The 18,088-nt window shown below is 49.6% G+C and overlaps 1 protein-coding gene across 3 annotated transcripts; it reads right to left on the bottom strand.

Annotated features, from left to right (window-relative positions):
• Positions 1-212: 212 nt before the first annotated feature.
• Positions 213-17,756, bottom strand: CALCOCO1 (calcium binding and coiled-coil domain 1). 3 transcript variants are annotated; one of them, XM_036761423.1, is made up of 16 exons: positions 17,688-17,756; positions 14,313-14,492; positions 13,885-13,987; positions 13,173-13,363; positions 12,047-12,205; positions 11,026-11,174; positions 6,902-6,992; positions 6,000-6,155; positions 5,290-5,544; positions 4,709-4,834; positions 3,961-4,056; positions 3,223-3,331; positions 2,783-2,985; positions 2,234-2,340; positions 1,873-1,944; positions 213-1,184 (listed from the first exon to the last, which is right to left on the bottom strand). In XM_036761423.1, the coding sequence occupies exons 2-16, from the start codon at positions 14,466-14,468 to the stop codon at positions 1,010-1,012; spliced, it is 2,148 nt and encodes a 715-aa protein (XP_036617318.1). In that variant the 5' UTR covers positions 14,469-14,492; positions 17,688-17,756; the 3' UTR covers positions 213-1,009. The 3 variants fall into 3 exon arrangements, with proteins under 3 accessions (XP_036617318.1, XP_036617320.1, XP_036617319.1); XM_036761425.1 differs by lacking the exon at positions 1,873-1,944 and having other exon boundaries at positions 213-1,249; XM_036761424.1 differs by lacking the exon at positions 1,873-1,944.
• Between the last annotated feature and the right edge of the window lie 332 nt (positions 17,757-18,088).

Below are 18,088 nucleotides of genomic sequence, written 5' to 3'. Positions count from 1 at the left end.
CTGCAGCCCCTCGGGGAATCAGGTCCAGTCTTGGCCTGGCTTCCTTTTCCTCTTCCCACTGGGAATTGGCAGCAGTGGGGGACACACACCTGGAACTCACTCAGCTCCTTTTCTCCAAATGACTAAATTCTTCTTCCCACCAAGATCCAGAGACTAGGGAGTGAAGTAACACCTGTTCCCAAATACCTGAACCCCTTTACTTTAGTCATGGCTTGTGGTAAGAACACATTTTATTAGAATAGTATAATGTCATATAAATATCTCTGCCCATGCTACACAACTTGGGGGGGGGGAAGGGAGGACATGTGGTGGTGACAGGGAGAGTATTAGGGAAGAATATCTTATTGCTGTCAAAGAGGATGAGGACAGGCCAGTAGATGGAAATACTTGGTTTCAGCTGCTCCCCCCTCTCCCAACACAAAAGGCACAGATGATTTTTTCCTTTCCATGTTGTTCATTTCAAGTGGGGTAGGAGGGTACTGCCAGGAAAGGGATGAAATTGGGTGCAGGGGGGCTTCTTTACCCCCCAAAGAAACCACAAAACTTAATGGTTAATTATATGGACAAGCTAGGGAAAGGGAGTAAGGAAACAGAAAGAGATGAAGCCTAGAGCTGGAAGGGTCGTTAAAAAGTCATTAGGTTGATTTCCCTGCCTCCATGCAAACCCAGAGACAGAAGAACTCAGGTAAACAAATACGAACCTCAAATGGGAACGAATAGGGAGGAGAGTGTGCTCCGTGAGTTGGCTTTGGAACACTGACACAACAGAAGCCAGGCTGTTTGGAGGGCAGGGGGGTCTGGTGGATACTTTCCCTGGAGCCCCAGTCTGTCTCTCAAACCGCTGGGGGTGCTGTCTTGTTTGGATGGGGGAGGAGTGCTCATTTCGATCAGTGCTAACACAAATCGTTGTGGATTCGAGGTCAAAGTAGAAATGGAGTGGGGAGGAGGATATCTTCGGGGTCTTGATGGCCTGAAACTCAGTCTGCCACAAAACGTGTGTGAGTGTGTATCACTCAAAGGTGAAGGGATCCTGGGTGCTGAAGAAGAAGTGTCCATCCACGTGCTCCTCCAAGGCATCCTTGTCACACTCAGGAAACTGTTCCTTACATATGGGACACTCCTTCCAAGGAGGGGCGGCAGGGCCCCCTGGGCTGGCCTCGGAAAGGGGGCCCCCAACAAAGCCACTATGGAGAGGTAGAGTGGTGGGGGGGTGATTTAGTCCTGCTGGCCTACCCCTTCCTTCTCGATCCTAGGAGCAGAAATCCAGATGCCCAGGCTCCTAGTTGTTCTTGTTTTTGGCAAACGGACACAGATGTCCAACTTCCTAGGCTGCCTACATCACTCCCTCTTTTGGTTCTTCTTAAGGCAGAGGCCCATGGGGGCAGAACCAAAGAGGCCTTGTTTTTGTCCTAGCTCTCAAAGAGGCTGGCATCCGTTACCTCCCCAGCCTCTCACTGGCCTCCTCAGCCAAGTTTCCAAAGCCCATCCCCCAACCCCCTGCTCTCCTCCCTCCATCTCTGTCTGCTGCCTAATGAGGCCGAAAATGAGTCTGACATCGTCCTTCATCTTCCTGCTCTAGCCAAGGAGGAGATGACAGCGTTCTCCCATCTCCTCTGCCCTGAGTCTGTCCCAAGGTCTGGGACAAAGCTGGGGGCCAGATGCCTGGATCTCAATCTTTTACCCTTTGCTGGGTTGGGGGAGGTACTTACCACTCTGATACCTGGCTCTCCCCATCTCCAACTCCACCCCTTGCTGAGTCCCCAAGGGAGTTGGGGAAAGTCAAAGACCCATGGATAATCAGATGCTGAATCTAGCTTTCCCATCCCTGTGGTCCTTGATTGCTTCCCTTTATCCAGAGGTCTGGGCACCTACCTGCCAGCGTGGGGGGGGGGAAGGGCAGGAGAGAGGGGGTGCAAGACAATTTGGGCTCCACGGAAGATGGTGCTAAAACAACACAGAAGCTTGTTACAAGGAGAGCCTCTGAGTGCTGATGGGACATTCTTAAGTTGAGTGAAATGAGAACCTAGAGGAGTCTGGGGCTTTGGGGTAGCAGGTAACCTTATGTGCCACTGACCCCACCATGGGCCCTTTCTCCATCCTGGCTTTGGTCAAGAAGATGGGTCTGGGGAAGGGCACACCGATGTTCACACCGGGTATAGCAATGGCTGAGGGCTATCCCTGGTCATGGGGCTCTGCTCTGCCCTGGCACACCCCTGGTAGTTTCCCATCTCACCTGGCCACGTCATAAAAGGCACTGCCTAGTTCAGGAAGCAGCAGGCTGGCCTCCTCCCCTCCGCTCTGCACTGCTGCCATCAATACTGCCTTTTCATCCTCTGCCTCCTGGGCACTCAGACACAGGGGAGAGGAGGGCAGCATTTTAGAAGTTAGGGGATGGGGAAGGGAGATGAAGAGGCATGAATGGGGCCTGGCAAAAGTGAACCAAGGCCTGGGATGGGAGTGGAAGGGAAGCCAGGGCATGGGACAGAGGTGGGGACCAGAATATGGGACCAAGATGAGTCTATCAGAGATGGGGAGTATGGATGGAGGCCAGGAGCAAGCCTGTAGTTCAAGCATAGACTGTTTGAAGGGTGGGTGGTCAAATGGACTTGGGACAGGCTGGACTGGAGGGCAAGGACAACTGAGTCCTCTCCCTCCCCAGTCACGGAGAACAGAGTGACCAATCACGCTGAAAATCTGTGTCTGGAGGTTAAGACATCTGGTATAACCCTCTTAACCCTCCCCTACCACTTCTCCCAAAGACTGTCCTGCATGTTCTACTCACCGAGTCAGAGCTACTGTCTTCATGGGGCCCTGTCATGTGAGGAGCAATAGGGGATGGTTGGCTGATGACCACAAGAGCGGGGGTGTCTCGGGGTGCAGAGGTAGCAGAGGCAGGGCCTCCTCGCTCACACAACCCATAAGAAGGAAGCCTCATGTCCTCTGGGGATTCATCCTCTGAGTCTGTCAGAACTGCCGCAGGGCAGCCTGTGAATGGGGAAGAGGAAGGACTATCAAAGGCTTGGGACCTTCTAAAAAAAGAGAAGAGAGGGAGGAAAGGACCTGGAACCAACCCCCATAGGGGGACATATGGGAGAGGGGTCCAATCCCTAAAAGACACCCTGAGGGAGAGGGCTGGGGGCCTGAAGCTTTCCTGCTAGGCACTGAGTGGTGCTGGGGTGGGGAAGGGAAGGGCGGGAGAAAGGGGGTCAGGGATGCACGGACTCAGCCCAGGAGTTGCCTCCTCATCCTCAGTGGCTGCATCCTCACTCCATTTCTCGTCGGCCACTTTTTCCAAGCGGGCCTCCAGCTTCCTCATATATTCGAGCAGTTCCTGGGTTTGAAGCACATGGTAAAGACAGAGAAGGCCCCAACCCACCTGGGCCATGAGGATTCCCTGGTCCCAGGGGTGAGTTCTGCCTGCACTCCTTGGGGTGTGAGGACCTCTGGGGGAGGGGGAAAGAAGAAGGGCAACTTTGCTCCCTGCCAGTTTTGATCTCAGACTCTCCTGCACCCCTCCCCTTTAGCTTGCTGCTAGTCCGTCTTATTCCTCCACTAATATCACACCAACGCTATTATAGAATCATGTAATAGCATCTATATTATATTCTAATGTTCAGGAAATTGAAAGCGACCACATCCTTTTTGAAAGGCCCCAAGTTCTTATATCATAGAGTCAGAGATTTAAGTTGAAAGGAACCTCTGGGGCCCCCCAGTCAAATTTGACAGATTTTACAAATGAGAAGCCTGAGGTCCAGGAGGGCCCCAGATCACACAGCTGGTAAGAGGCATAGCTGGGATTGTCCTCTGACTTGGAAGGCTGCCCTTTTGCTCCTGTCCCAGACAGGCCCTAGGCTGGGGCTCTGGGTGCTCAGAGGAGTTGGCAAAGCTGGAAACTGCCCAGTCTGTGCAGAAGCTGTGGCAGTGGGGCCCAGGGCCTCCTGAGCTCTCAGCACGGCTCACCTGCTTCTCCTCCTGCAGCTGCTCCTTTTCCTTCTGAAATACTCGAAGGGCTGACCGAAGCTCTGTTAGCTCCCTCTTGCTTTCTGACAACTGCACCTGAAGGAGAAGGACCACAGAGAACATGAAATCCAGGACTTCTCTCTTTACATGACCTCTGTGACCTGGAAGGAAGAAACCTGGGATCCCAAAGCCAGCCTCTCCCACTCTGGTCCCCCTCAATACTCCACCTGACCCACAATCCCTTCCCTAGCCCACAAATCTCAGGCTAGGGAGTAGGAGACCTGGCTCCTTCTGTTTCTTAAGGACTCAAGGTCTGCAAGACTATAACTAGGCTGAGTGTGGGTTGCTTAAGTCCTCGCCAGTGGTTAGTCATGATATGTTCCAACTACAGTTTGTCAGCATGGGTCACTTCAAGTCAATCAAACCGAGGCCATCGGCATATATGCTAGTGGTAGAAAGAGGGACTCTAAACTTCAAATCAAAGTAGACAAGGCTGCTCATAAACAAGATGCAAAACAAAATGTGCCTGAGCATTATCCTCAGCAAGTCATCTACCCTCATTGGGCTTCAGTTTCTTAGTCTGTAAAATGAGGGAATTGAACTCTATGGCCTCTGAGGTTTCTTCCAGCCCTAGATCTATGATCCTCTGACCTCTGGCTTCTGAGCTGACATCCTAGGAGTTTAGGGAGAAGGGACAGTAGGCTCCAGGGAGTTGTGGGCAGAGGCACGGGTGGCTGAGATGTCTTACCAGACTGGAATCCTTCTCTCGAGCCAAGTCAGCTTTGAGCCCTTGTCTCTGGGTCCTCTCCTCTTGCACGGCTTTCTCCAGTCTCAGGACCTCCGCACTCAGCTTCAGGATCTTATCCTTCTCTGCCTAGGCATGGGCAGAAAGGAAAAGGGCAGGAAGGAGAATGTCACTGATCAGAGCCCCACCCTTGCACCACCTCCTCACTCTTCGGGTTCACTGTTCTTACTTCTCTGGATCCCCTTTGCTGCCTCCCTCACTCAACTCTCATGGTCCCAGAGTCTGTGAAGAACAGGGGAAAATGGAAAGAAGGCCCAGGAAGGTCAGGAAGAAGGCAGGATGGGAAGACAGCTGGGTTAAGAGTGGGGTGGGGAGAGGAGGCACTCTATGGTCAGGAATAGACATGACAGGAAAGTATAGCTCAGACTCATTCCCCACCTAACCCCAAACCAGCTGAACTGGCAAGTGCCCAGCACCTCCTTTTTAACCCAGGATAGGGCTCTCCCCAGCAAACAGCTGACACGGCTTTTACATTCCACGCCTCCCTGTGGCCTGGCTCCCGTCCTCACACCCCGTCTCTGCACCTCTACATTTTGCAGAAGTCCTGCTCGTTCCTTGTTCCATGAGCTCTTGTCCTCTCTCCACTGCAGACTCAGCTCCACCAGCCTGTTGTTGGCCTCAGCTGCCTCGAGCCGGCTCCGATGGAGGTCGGCCATGGTTCGGTCTCTGGCACTTGCTGCGCTGGCCAGCTCCTCCCCGAGCAGGGCAGCTTTTTGCTGGCTTGAGACTGCGAGCTCTTGGGTCCCCCGAAGCTGCTCTTTCAGGGGCTCCAGTTCAGCCTCCAGGGGAGGAGACAGGCATGGAGTCAGTTACACCTGAGCTAAGATGGGGACCCCAAGGCTCTCAACTTGAAGTTTCCTATCTTCCATTTAGATTCTACATTCTTCCTCCACTCAGGACCCAGGTGCCTTGTCCCCCGAACCACAGCTGCTACTCCCTTCCTTTCCCTTTCCATTTTTTGGAACCCCCAAGCTTCCCCTATACTAGGGGTATCAAACTAATGGATCCCTGAGGGCTGCGTATTGCCTCGGAAAGCCTCAAATGAATATTATGTCATATTACATCTGCATTTATTTTGTTAAACATTTCCTGGTTTTAAGCCAGGTTCCCAGCATTTTAAGCTGGTTCAGGGAGCCCTCAGAGTTGCCTGCCCTGAGTATGACCCCTCTGTCCTACACTCTGGACTCTTCTGGCTCCCCTGGCCCAGAATTCAGGCGTCCAGGCCCTTACTCACAATCCGCTGCTGGGCCCCATCCAGCAGATTCTGGATGCGGGTGACCTCCTCCTGCAGTCTCTGGAGCTGAGAAGCCTGCTCCCCCTGATGACTTTTGGCCTTCCGTAGGTCTGTACTCAGGCGACAGCACTCCAGTTGTGAGGCCTGTAGCTCGGCCTGGTGGGAAACACAGGGTCACAGATTCAGAGCTGGGCCTGAAAGTGTCTCAAGTCCAACCCTCTCACTTTATAGATGAGGAAATGAAGGCTGGGGGAGGTTAAGAAATTAGCTCAGCTAATATGTGTCTGAGGCAGGATCTGAACTCAAATCTTCCTGATTCTGAGCCTAGTACTCTATCCACTATTCTACTTACACTTGGGAGGAATGTCTGCAAAGTCCGGACCATAAAGCATGGCCTGTGCTGCAGGCCAATAAGCCAGACCAGAATGAGTCAGTTTCCCAGACTTGAAGCTTGAGGGGAGCCTGAGCCTGACCATCTGTGCCCCGCTGGACTCAGCTCTCCGGTGTCCCAGCCCAGAGTTCCCAGCAGTACATGGGTATGAAGAGATTACAGATGACTAGAATTTTGGACCCTCTGCCTCCTGTTTTCTCTTTCCCCATGAAGCCCTGGCACTGCCCCTTTCCTGTTTGGCCCCTCCCCTGGGACTGCCCCATTCCTGTTTGGCCCCTCAACTGGCACTGCCCCTTTCCTGTTCGGCCCCTCACCTGGCACTGCCCCTTTCCTGTTCGGCCCCTCACCTGGCACTGCCCCTTTCCTGTTTGGCCCCTCACCTGGCACTGCCCCTTTCCTGTTTGGCCCCTCACCTGGCATGCTCCTTTCCTGTTTGGCCCCTCACCTGGCACTGCCCCATTCCTGTTTGGCCCCTCACCTGGCACTGCCCCTTTCCTGTTTGGCCCCTCACCTGGCTTTGCTCCTTGTCTGCTTGTTCTTCCTTCAGCCGCCCCAGAAGCTGCTCCTGCTCCTGAGTCAAGGCCTTCACCGCATCCTTGACCCTGCAGACCAATGACAATATGTATAGAACTTAAGAGGTCGAATGGATGGATATTAGAGGCCATTGAGTCCAATTCTTTTATTTTATAAATGAGAAATGAGAGTGAGAGGGGTTAAATCAATTGTCCAGGGTCACACAGCACCCACCAACCACGGCTGTCACCTAAGGCTCTCTTCTCCTCTCCTTCTAGATGATTGTGCTTGGTGAGCTCATCAGCTCTTACACTCAATTATAATCTCTACGTAGACAACTCTCAGATCTATCTGTCCAGCCTTAGGCTCTCTCCTGACCTCCAGTTTTGGATCTCCAGCTGCCCAATGGACATCTCGAACCGGATATCTCATAGACATTTTAAACTCGACAAGTCCATTATTAAATTTATTTTTTCCCGAACCCCAAACTCTTTCTAACTTCCCTACTATTGTCAAAGGTACCCATCATTCTGATCACCAGGCTCACGACCTAGGTGTCATCTTCGACTCCTCACTCTCTGTCGCTCTCCCCACCCCAATCCGATCCTTTGTCAAGTCTTGTTGTTTCTACCTCTGTGACATCTTTCATCCGTGTCCCCTTCCTTCCTCTCCACCATCTTGGTGCAGGTCCTCATCATCTCATGCCTGCAATAGCTGCTGGTGGGTCTTCCCCAAACTGACCTATGTGACTGACCATGTCAGCCTAGCCCTCATTCCGTAAACTCCAGTGGCTTTCAATCGCTTCCAGGATCAAATATAAAATCCCCTGTTTAGCATTCATAACCTCCTACCTTTCCTCGCCCACACCCCCAGTACCCAGGTATTCAGTGACGCCGGCCTCCTTGCTGTTCTTTGCACAACACTCCATTTCCCAACTCCAGGCACTTTCCCCAACTAGTCTCTGTGCCTGGAATGCTCTCACTTCATCTCTACCTTCTGGCTTCCCTGGCTTCTTTCAAGTCTTACCTAAAATCCCACCTTCTACAAGAAGTCTTTCCTTAATGCTAATGCTTTCCTTCTATTCACTACTCTAATATATCTAATGTAGATATCTAAGGTATTTAGAATATCTAAGATAAGACAGATATCTAAGATATCAAATATATCTTGTTCATACATAGCCATTTGCATGGTGTCTCCCTCATTAGACTGTGAACTCCTCGGGAGAAGGGAGTGTTTTTTTGCCTTTCTTCGTAACCTAGTGCTTAGCACAGTGCCTGGCACATAGTAGGTGCTTAATAAATGCTTGCTGAGGGGCAGCTAGGTGGTATAGTGGATAGAGTACCAGTCCTGGAGTCAGGAAGACCTGAGTTCAAATCCAGCCTCAGACACTAACTAGCTGTATGACCCTGGGCCAGTCACTTAATCCCAGTCCATGTGTCTCCCCTTCCCCCCCCGCCAAATAAACATATAAACATATATATGCTTATTGACTTGACAGCTAGTAAGACAAAGTTAGAACTCCTGACCTCCTGACTCCAAGTCTAACGGGTTACCTGGGAGGCAAGCTCCACAGTTTGTGCCTCTATCTTGCTGTTAGGCTTCCCTCCCTGACTCAGCCCTTACCACTCTTTCTTACCTGTTTCTGTATGGTTCAGACATAAAACCTGGATGATCTTCTAAACTCTTTCTGGCTCTAGGCTGGCTTCGTCCTAGGATCTCCCATCAGCTGTAATTAACTGCTTTCCCTAGCTCTAATCTCAGGTCCCAGCTGCCTCACCTCCTCCTGGCTCTTCCTAGGCCTCAACGTTCTGAACCCTTCTGATGGGCAAGGTTTATAGGTGCCACAGACCCCAAGAGACATGAAAGGTCTACTTATTTATTCCTCTGCTTCTAAGTGGAAGCAAAGGGCTCAAAAGAGCAACTGCACAGGTACAAGATGAGTGTGACCTGATTTAGTATCAGGGCATGGGAAAAAGACCTAATTTTACTGCAAGGTCAATCAGAATACATAATGTGACACGGCTGCCAAAAAGTTAATGTAATTGTTGGCTGCATTAACAAAAATACAGTATTCAAATGGAGAGATAACAATATCATTGTCCCATGGACTAGGTGGATCCAATCTAGAGGACTGAGGTTATTCCCTTAGGCGCCACATTTTAAGAGGGATGTTGACAACCCTTATAAGGCAGGGAGATTTCAGAGGGGTCTGTGAACCTGGACGGGGGAAAAAAATGACATCTTTATTTTCACTGTTTTCTAACTAATATTTAGCATTGATTTCATTTCTGAAAGTAGGTAACAGATGTGATTCTGAGAAGGGTTCCATCAGCTTTACCAGACCATGGCCAAAGGGGTCCAGGATGCAAAGAAAGGTTAGGAACCCCTGTCCTGGGAGGGTAACTGAGGGCCAGAAATTATATTATATGAGAAACAATGAAAGGAACTGAAAATACGTAGCCTGGAAAATGGAAGAGGGATAAGGCTTATCCCATCACAGTTCCATAAGACACAACTAGGACCAATGGGTAGAAATTGAAGGGAGAGAAACTTGACAATTAAAAGAGAGAGAGAGAGAGAGAGAGAGAGAGAGAGAGAGAGAGAGAGAGAGAGAGAGAGAGAGAGAGAGAGAAAGAGAGAGAAATGGTAACCTTCTTGACTTTGTGGTTGTTACTTGTCCTTCATTCTTGAAGAGGGCCACAACACCAGGAAGGAGATGTCATGACATGCAAGTGAATTGGATTTAAATGAGGGAGGGCCGTGCAAAGTCACCAGCCTCACTGTCTCCTCCGGAGCCATCTGGGTCCAGTGGAAAGACAGAGATCAGGACACTGGAGATGGCGCCTGATGCAGTGGGAGACCTTGGCCTTTTTAAGCTAAGGTCTTTCCCAGATCTCAGTCTGTCTGAAGCAACACCCATTCAGCGATTAAGGCTAGGTTGAAAAAAAAAAAAAGAGAGACAAAAAATGGTCTCTTTTTACCTAGTCAAAAAAAAAAATCAATCTGGGAGGTAAAAATCCTCAGGTCTTTCTGTCCAAAACAGAAACAACTGCTATTTACACTCACTCTGAGCCATCAGAATCCAAACGATGACCAAGTGAGGCTTGAGGCCCTTACCTCACTCAAAGTGAGAACCCGAAAAGACCTTAGCCTGAAAGGGCTAAAGTCTCCTAATGCATCCTGGGCCACCTCCAGTTGTCCTGGTGAATATCAGGCCATTAGACCCAGGCTATGGAGGAGAAAGTGAGGCTGGTGACCTTGCACAGCCCCACCTCACTCAAATCAAATGCAAGTCATGTCATCATCTGCCTGATGTCATGGTCCTCCTCAAAAACGAAAGACAAACACACAATTGTTGGTCAATCGATGAAAGCCAGAGTGTTTGGTTTTAAGGAATGGTCCATAAAAAAGGAATCTAGGCCATAAACCCTAATACATCTTGCTAGGTTTCAGCAATCAAAATTTCTATTTCTTTGGGCAGAGCACCCGCAGGTAAGGGTATGATTCCTTATGTGGACAGAGGGAGAGGAGGGATGATTTTGTTGTATATTTGAAAGGAATAGCAAGTTGTGCATAGCAGATTTGCAGTTTCGTGTACAATCATCTTTTTTATTTTACTATGTTATGGAAATGCTTGTTATATTGAATAAATTAAGAATAACATTTTTTAAAAAGCATTCAAAAATGGAATGGATTACTTTAGGTAAGGTAGTGAGCTCCCTGTTGTTAGAAGTGTTCATGCAAAGGCTGGCTGACTACCTGTCAGAGTTTACAGAAGGGATATCTGTCCTGAAGGGGAGGCTGGGGTGGCTGATCCATAAGGTTCTTTTCTAATGCTAAGATTCTTTCTATGACTTTAAGTCTCCAGGGCTAAGAGAAGCTACAAGCTCTCGCTGACCCAGTTCTAATAGTGTGTAATCTGGCTGTCAGTAAATCCTGGGAATCTAACCTTATTCCTGCTCATTGATATTATGCCAACAGATGCATTCTTATACTGTCCCTTGAGTGGTGTTTACTGGCCAGGCTCACAAACTTTCCCCCATGATGGGATTTCCCCACTGACTCCTGGGTCTTAGCTTGGGGATCAGGGGTGGAGCGGGGGAAGGGGCCTTTCCTTACCTGTCCAGCTCCACCTCTTTCTCCAGCACCTTCTCACTGATGGTATGGATGTCATCCTCCAGTTCCAGGATCCGGGCCACATGATCTCCCTGTTGTCTGCTCAGGACATCCCGCTCTTCTTTAAGTTCCCCATGGGCACGTGATAGCCCCTGGGGTTATCCCAGAAGGAGAAGAAGGCTGAGACTCCCCTCATTGAGAGGGAAACAGAGGCAAAGGGGGGAGCAGGAAGGGAGCTCAAAAACTTCAGAGGCTTCCTCCCTCTCCCTTCTGTTCCCACTGCCACACAGGAACTTAGATTGGGAGCTGGAAGGGATCCCCCAGGGCCACATGGCTTAACTCCCTAATTTTACAGATGAGGGTACTGAGGCACACAGAAGCTGAGAGGGTCGCCCTGGCAGAAGTGGCAGTGCCAGGATTTGAGCCTATCCTCAGATTCCAAAGCCACTGCTTTTCCCACTGCACCACGAGGCGTCCTCCTTGAAGGGAACTTGGAGGAGTCATCTCAGACATCCCCTGGCCTCTGTGCTGGACCTCCCCACCCCATAACGATAACCCATAGCTCCCATTTACATAACACTTTATAGTATGGTTACAATGTGCTTCTCCTCACAACACAAGGGATACAATGAATACCCCCATTTCACAGATGAGGCACTTAGGCAGGATATGTTTAAGTGACTTGTCTGATGTCACATTAATGAGTGCCTAGCTAGTAAATGTTCAGAGCCAGCACTGAACTCGAGTCTTCTGACTCTAAGGCCAGTGATCATTTTACCATACTATGCTGTGAGCCATCCCAGACTCTACCATGTTTAAGTGAGTCCTTTACAAGAGGAAATGTCATAGCTCCCTTTGGTCCCCCATCACTGGATTGGGACGTTCTTTCTGCAACCTAACATTGACCCTGACTCCACCAACCCCACTCCTTTGAGGACTCACCCACCCCCCAACAGCTCCCCCTTCTCCTCCACAAGGATCCAGATTCTGGAACCCTCATGGGCTTGCAGGTAGGTGATCCCACCTTGTACTGCTCCATCAGCTTGGCCTGCTCCTCCTTGGTGACCTGCAGCGTGGTCTCCAGCTCACGTACCCTGCTCTTCAGCTCTGTCACCTCCCCCTCCAACTGCAACTTCAGTCTCATCAGGTCATTCCGTTCCTGCTGGCTTTCTTCTAACTGGTTCTAGAGATGTCCATGTAAAGTCAATAGCCATTCCCCCTCCCCCATTACCCTCATGCTACTCTTCCTGATTCCCCCTCTCCCCGGAACAATTGGTTGTGGTTCTGGGCTGGGAAGTGCAATCACTGTGAATAATAAAAAGAATTGGCAAGAGGGGAAACAGGCTTGGAAAGATTTCTATGCCACTTGACCCTACCTCCATTCCCTGCTCATTCGGCACAGCCCTCCCAGCTGCTCATTCCACTTCCACCTTCTTCCGGCCCTATTCATTTGTAACTTATCATAACTACTCCATCCCTGGCCTAACAATGCCTGAATCCTCCTTCTTCTGGCAAACATTCCATGATTCATCTGAACAGAAGATACGGCTTTTGCCAATGTTTCTGAATTTGAGAATAAGGCTCCTTTGCTTTAACCATTCCTGATTTTTGTAAGTTGAACTCTGACTTATACTGAATATACCCATTATCCATTCTTAATATTTCTATTTTTTTCATGACTGTATTTCTATGTTGGCCTTGAGTTTTCTAAGGGGATGTATCTAAGGGAATGTATCTAATGCATACCCACCACCATCACCTAGATAATACTCCCACTCGCTAGACATCTTTTTTTTTTTAAGGCTGCTCTTTATCTCCTACTTTCTAGGAAGACTTCCCAAATAAAGCATTTCTCCTATCACTCCCACTAGCCTCCAGCCCAAGTTCTTGGCTGTGCTCATCCGGTCTCTACTTATCCACTCAGCACTTGAAAGGCAGGCCTCTGTCCATCTGGTCTTTGTTCTGAACTGGTCTGTTCCCTCGGATCCCATCTGTTCCTAGTCTTTTCCCCATGTCCAGACCCTATGTCTCATCTTTTCTATCAGACTGGAAGCTCCTGGAGGCTAGGGGTCAGGTGTAATTCACAACATATAGAACAAGGATTTCAGAGTAAGGATGGAGGAGGCCCCAGCACCATTCCTCTCATTTACCTGCAGCACCGTCGCCTTGGGTACAACAAGCAGGATATCAGAACCACTTTCAGGTTCTTCCAGCATCACCAGTTCATCCATGGGCCTTGGTTCCCGAAACTGGAATGAGGAGCTCTGGCCGCACACTCGGCCTCGGTGGTTTACGTAGCGGAACTGGTAGAACTGGGCACCTGGCTTGGGCAGGTAGCTGGCTGCAGAAAGAATTGGGCACTTAAGAGCCCTCAGAGGCAAGACCTAGACCTTGCCCCACACCGACATCTAATTCTCACCTCTGAACTTTTCAAACACCCTCTCTCTATTAACCCCTCCTTATCTCCAGGATTCCTCAGCTCTGGTTCTCTGGCCCCTTCTCCTACCTCAGAGCTTCTCAAAGGCTGTTTCTCCTAACCCTCTTCCTTCTCAACCCTATTCCACAGACTCCTACTCCAGAAATCTTTCCCTGCTTAATTCTCCCAGTTCTAAAAGAGAAATCCTGAGCAACTGGACTAATATTTGGTATCTCCAGTCCCCATCAACCCCGAGAGTCTATGAAATCCCCTTGGCTTTCTAGCCTCTCCCTCCATACATCTGCATGTAATTTCCACTGGACTCAATTGCACTTATTTCCTCTCTTTGTATCCGAGCTCCTGTCTCTTAGTCTCTCTCTAGCTTACCTTTCCTATAACGTCTGTCCCCTTGCTCCTCCTCCCAGCACTCTGGTCTCCCCACATACCTTGGAACTGGACACTGGAGTGGACAGCAGTGCCCTCAGCTGCACCTTCAGGCACCACGCACCAGACGAAGGTGTGATAATCTCGAACTGAGGAGGCCTCTGTCTGTAAGTACCCAAAGTTGGAATGAGACCGTTAGGCTGTAACCATTCCTGACTTTGGTAAGTCATGAGCTCTGACTTGCCTTCTGCTGGGGGTACTAGGCAGCACTCTAGGGCTGGGGGTGGGGGTAGGGACTAGAGGGGCACTTGGGGGGGCTTAAGGACAACTGGGAAAGGGAGGAGTTTCAGCTCATTCCCAGTCCTGGAGTAGGGCAAGAAAGCCAGGCATCACTGTCACCTCTGTCCCTCTCTCCTCCCACCTGTTGATTTAAGCAGCCTATGTCCCCCTACCCTCTATCCTAAAACAGTCACACTCTCCTGACAGGTACCTTGAAGATGCCAATCCAGTCGCTGGCATTGGCCACAGTGCCTGGGGGTAGGGTGTAGTGACATTCCACCTTGGTGTTGGGGATATAGGTCCTAGCCACATTCAGAAAAGTGACCCCACCCCGGGGTGGGGTTCGGCTGAGCAATGACTCCTCCATGATGCCTTCTTAGATATCTCAGTCCTGCCAAGAAGTGAGGAGTTAGTTCAATCCAATGAGTACTTGTTAAACTCCTGTGATTCATCAGGCATTATGCTAGTTTCTGAGAAAAGAAGAGAAAAATGTTAACGGTCCCTTTCCTCAAGGAACTCACATTCTACCGGGCAGAAACAACCTGCACACAGTCGAGTGAATACGAAATGTGACTAACGTATTTTCTGGGGAGGAGAACTCACAATGATTGGGGGAGATTAGAAAAGGCCCCAAGCAGGAAGTGGTACTGGAGCTGAGCTTTGAATGAAGCCAGGGATGCCAAGAGGTAAAGGTGAGGAAGAAGAACATTCCAGGCAGAGGGGACAGACGACCTGTGGAAAGGCCAGAACGTCATGTCTAGGGAATAATGAGAAGGCCACTTTGGTCAGGAGTGCATTGGGTGAAGTAAGGAGCTACATCTGGAAAGAGTTTGAAACCAGATCGGAAAGAGTTTAAAATGTATTTTATGTTAGAGGTGATGGGGAACCATTGAAGTTCCTTGAGCAGAAGAGTGACGAGTGAGGTCTGAACAGTGCTTTAGGAATATGGATTCGGCCGTTTGTGCGGAGAAAGGACTGGACTGAAAGGACACGGTTATCAGGGAGACCAATTAGGAAGATTTTGCAATAATTCAGGCCAGAGGTAATGAGGACCTGGAGTAGGTGGTGGCTGAGTAAATACCAAGAAGGGGACATATGCAACAGGTACTGGTGAGGTAGGATTGGCAAGGTTTGGCAATGAATGGGATGGGGGTGTGAGGGAGAGAGAAAAGGATGAGTCTAAGACTTGGAACATGAGGGACTGGAAAGACAGTGGGGACAGATAATGAATTCTGGCTTGGACGTGTTGCCTTTGAGATGCCCATGAACCACCAGGTCTGGAGATGTCCAGTAGGCAGGTGATAATGAGGGGTTCAATGCTTTAAAGCTAACCTCTTCCCCAATCTGTTTCCTCATACACAACTATACCAACCATCATACCGGGGACCAAGGAATCTTGATTACCATGGCCCTAAAATCTCAACTACCATGGCCCTAAGAACATAGAACCCAGATATTTTCATTCTTGGTTCTCAGAACCAAGGCATTCAGGCTTTGAATCTGCCCCTTTCAGTCTGGAGCTCACAGGTATTTTCCATAATATAAATCTCTGCCCTACAGAAGCTCAGTGCCCCTAACTCTAACACACCCTGCCCTTCAGCTCCGGCTTCCAATTCTATCCTCTCACTCTTTCTTTAACTTACACCCCATTTCCACTGCTCCAGTTCCTCCCCCTACTTTAGGCCCTTAATTTTCAAAGCTCTTGAATACAGAATTAAATTGCAGAAAGGGGTACTCTCTTTCCTCACCCTCCCTCCTTGGAAGTCAAACTGACCACTCACTTCCTGGGGCTGTTGACACAGCTGCAGCTCTAAGACTCTAAGGACAACTGATAATAAGTGATAATAACCAAGGGACAAGAATGGCTGAGTCTCCAGGACTAGAATCTGGCTGGAGTGTCCAAACTGAAAGCCTTATTATGCCCCACTGTCCTGAGTGTCTTTATCCTTATAAATTCTTGGGAACCCAACTATCCCCACTCCCATTTGAGGCAAATGACAGAGAAAAGGTAGAGAGGGATTGGCTTTATGCTGGACTCCCTAAATACTACCCCATGAAGTCAAAAATCCTGGAGGCGGCTGCTTCAGGGTGGAGTGAAACATCAGATAGGAACGTGGTGGGATGGGGGAGATGGAATGTAGGGGCCAGAAGCCAGGAACACCCCACCCTTGGGCACAGATGAGACTGGGGGTGGGTGGGAAGGTAAAGATTAATTTCCAGTATTAGCAGATGGAACAAAACCGACATCTCCTGCTTCCTGGACCTCTGACCTACCATCCCATTGGGATGCTTGACCTCCTGATTTCTTCAAAGAGGATAAACCAAATTCAGCTCCAGAATAGACCAATTCCTTCTCCTCCCCAGTTTCTGCCATTTTAGTCCTAAATGTTTAAGTTACTCCTCAGAGACTGACAGCTGCAGAATAGGGTATGAAAGTAGAGGTGTTCTGGTATGCTCTGGGGCAGAAGGGTGGGTAAGAGAAGATGGGATGTGAGGATTAGAAAAGAGAAACTATTGCCCAGAACTAAGAGTCCTCCCTTTTCTGCCTGCTCCCTCCCACCTACGTCTGAAACGCAGCTCACAGGGTGTCCAATCAGAATACGCCACTAGTCATGTGCAGGTCCCAAAACATCACAGACCCATACTGGTTGGTGCCAGGAGGGGGAAGACGGGGCAGAGACTTTTAAAGTTAAAAAACAAATTAAAAAAAAACCCAAATAAACCCAAGTGAAAGAAGGCAGCTGGGAGTACAACTGGCAATGGGGAAAGGGCTTAAAATTTCTCTGGAAACCAGGCAGGAAATTAAACGTGATGTAACCCCTTTGACTCTTTAATTTATCTTGGGCTCAAAGACCCTCAAGTTAAGTCCTGCTGATTCTCTACATTACCTTCAAGCAGGACATTTTTTTCTACTGTCCTAAAAGGTTGGGGTAAAGGTGTGGGGAGGGAGTTTTATTCCCAAGGATCTAAATTGGGGAAGTCTAGATAATTCTCGAGCCCCCAACAGAGGCTACATTAAGTCTGGATTCTTTCTCCAGGGCTGGGAAAAAAAAATAGAAAATTATGCATTGCATCATCATTAAAAAGAGGTGTGTGTATGTGTGTGTGTGTGTGTGTGTGATCAGATTTAGAGGCATCCATATGGGGAGGATCCACAGACCCTCACTCTTGTCGCATGACCCCAGAGCTCCCCAGTGCCCTGCCCAGGGAGGGCAGAGAAGACCCTTGGAAATGATTTTGAGGGAGATGGCTGCCCTGAGAGGGGATGATCAAAAAGGGGTTCGCCCTGATTTCAGCACCCACAATTCCTCCCTCCCGAATCTACCCAGTCGTTCAGGGTGAGTTACCCAAGGCGAGCAGGGGAAGGCAAGCAGGGAGCTCCCTCCAAGTCCAGGGAACCTCTCAAACCCACGCTCCCCTAAACACTGGGGGAGAGCTGCGGGGCGGGGGGGGTCCTTTCCACTAAAGGGTTAACCCTTTAAAAAGTCTGTTTCCCTAGAGTTCTTTTTCAAAGATGGAAAGTTGGGGTGACACTCTATAAAGTTCCGTTCCCCCCCAAAACAAAAATTAGGACCAATTCTCTTACCCCACCAGAAGATCAGCTGTTCCCCTCACCTTTCACCAACAACAAAAACACCACTCTGCCAGAGAGAGGGGCGGGGGAGAGAGTTGGGCGCAGGTCCTTTCGGGGCTTGTAGTTCTTTCTTTTCTTCCGGCCTTCGAAGTTTGCAGGCCTTAGAACTACCAATCCCAGGAAGCTGCGCGAAGCGGAGGGTGGAGAAGAGTGTTGTGATGACTGAGGTATGTTGGGATCCGTAGTCTATCCTTCTGCAGTGGCCAATGAGGACGCTTTCCGGGTGGGACTACAACTCCCAAAATTCCGGGAGCGCAGGCGGCCTAAGCTAATTGGGTTGAGCTATTCGCAACTTTTTTTTTTTTTGAACGGGGGGGTGGGATTGACTGTGGGCCTCAAGCTTGGTGAAGTGG

The sequence above is a fragment of the Trichosurus vulpecula genome, chromosome 5 (genome assembly GCF_011100635.1).
Source record: "Trichosurus vulpecula isolate mTriVul1 chromosome 5, mTriVul1.pri, whole genome shotgun sequence".
Lineage (NCBI taxonomy): Eukaryota > Metazoa > Chordata > Mammalia > Diprotodontia > Phalangeridae > Trichosurus > Trichosurus vulpecula.
Note: the sequence above shows the minus strand (reverse complement) of the source record. Positions and strands in the feature narration are given on the sequence as shown.

Bases quoted from the DNA above. Each gene is read 5' to 3' on its own strand.
- CALCOCO1 (XM_036761423.1), bottom strand. From the start codon at position 14,468: ATGGAGGAGTCATTGCTCAGCCGAACCCCACCCCGGGGTGGGGTCACT. The intron at 6,156-6,901 runs GTGAGGGGCCAA...GTTTCCCACCAG, and splicing joins CAGACAAGGAGCAAAGCCAG to GCCGAGCTACAGGCCTCACA. The intron at 2,986-3,222 runs GTCCGTGCATCC...CCCCATTCACAG, and splicing joins GGAGGCAACTCCTGGGCTGA to GCTGCCCTGCGGCAGTTCTG.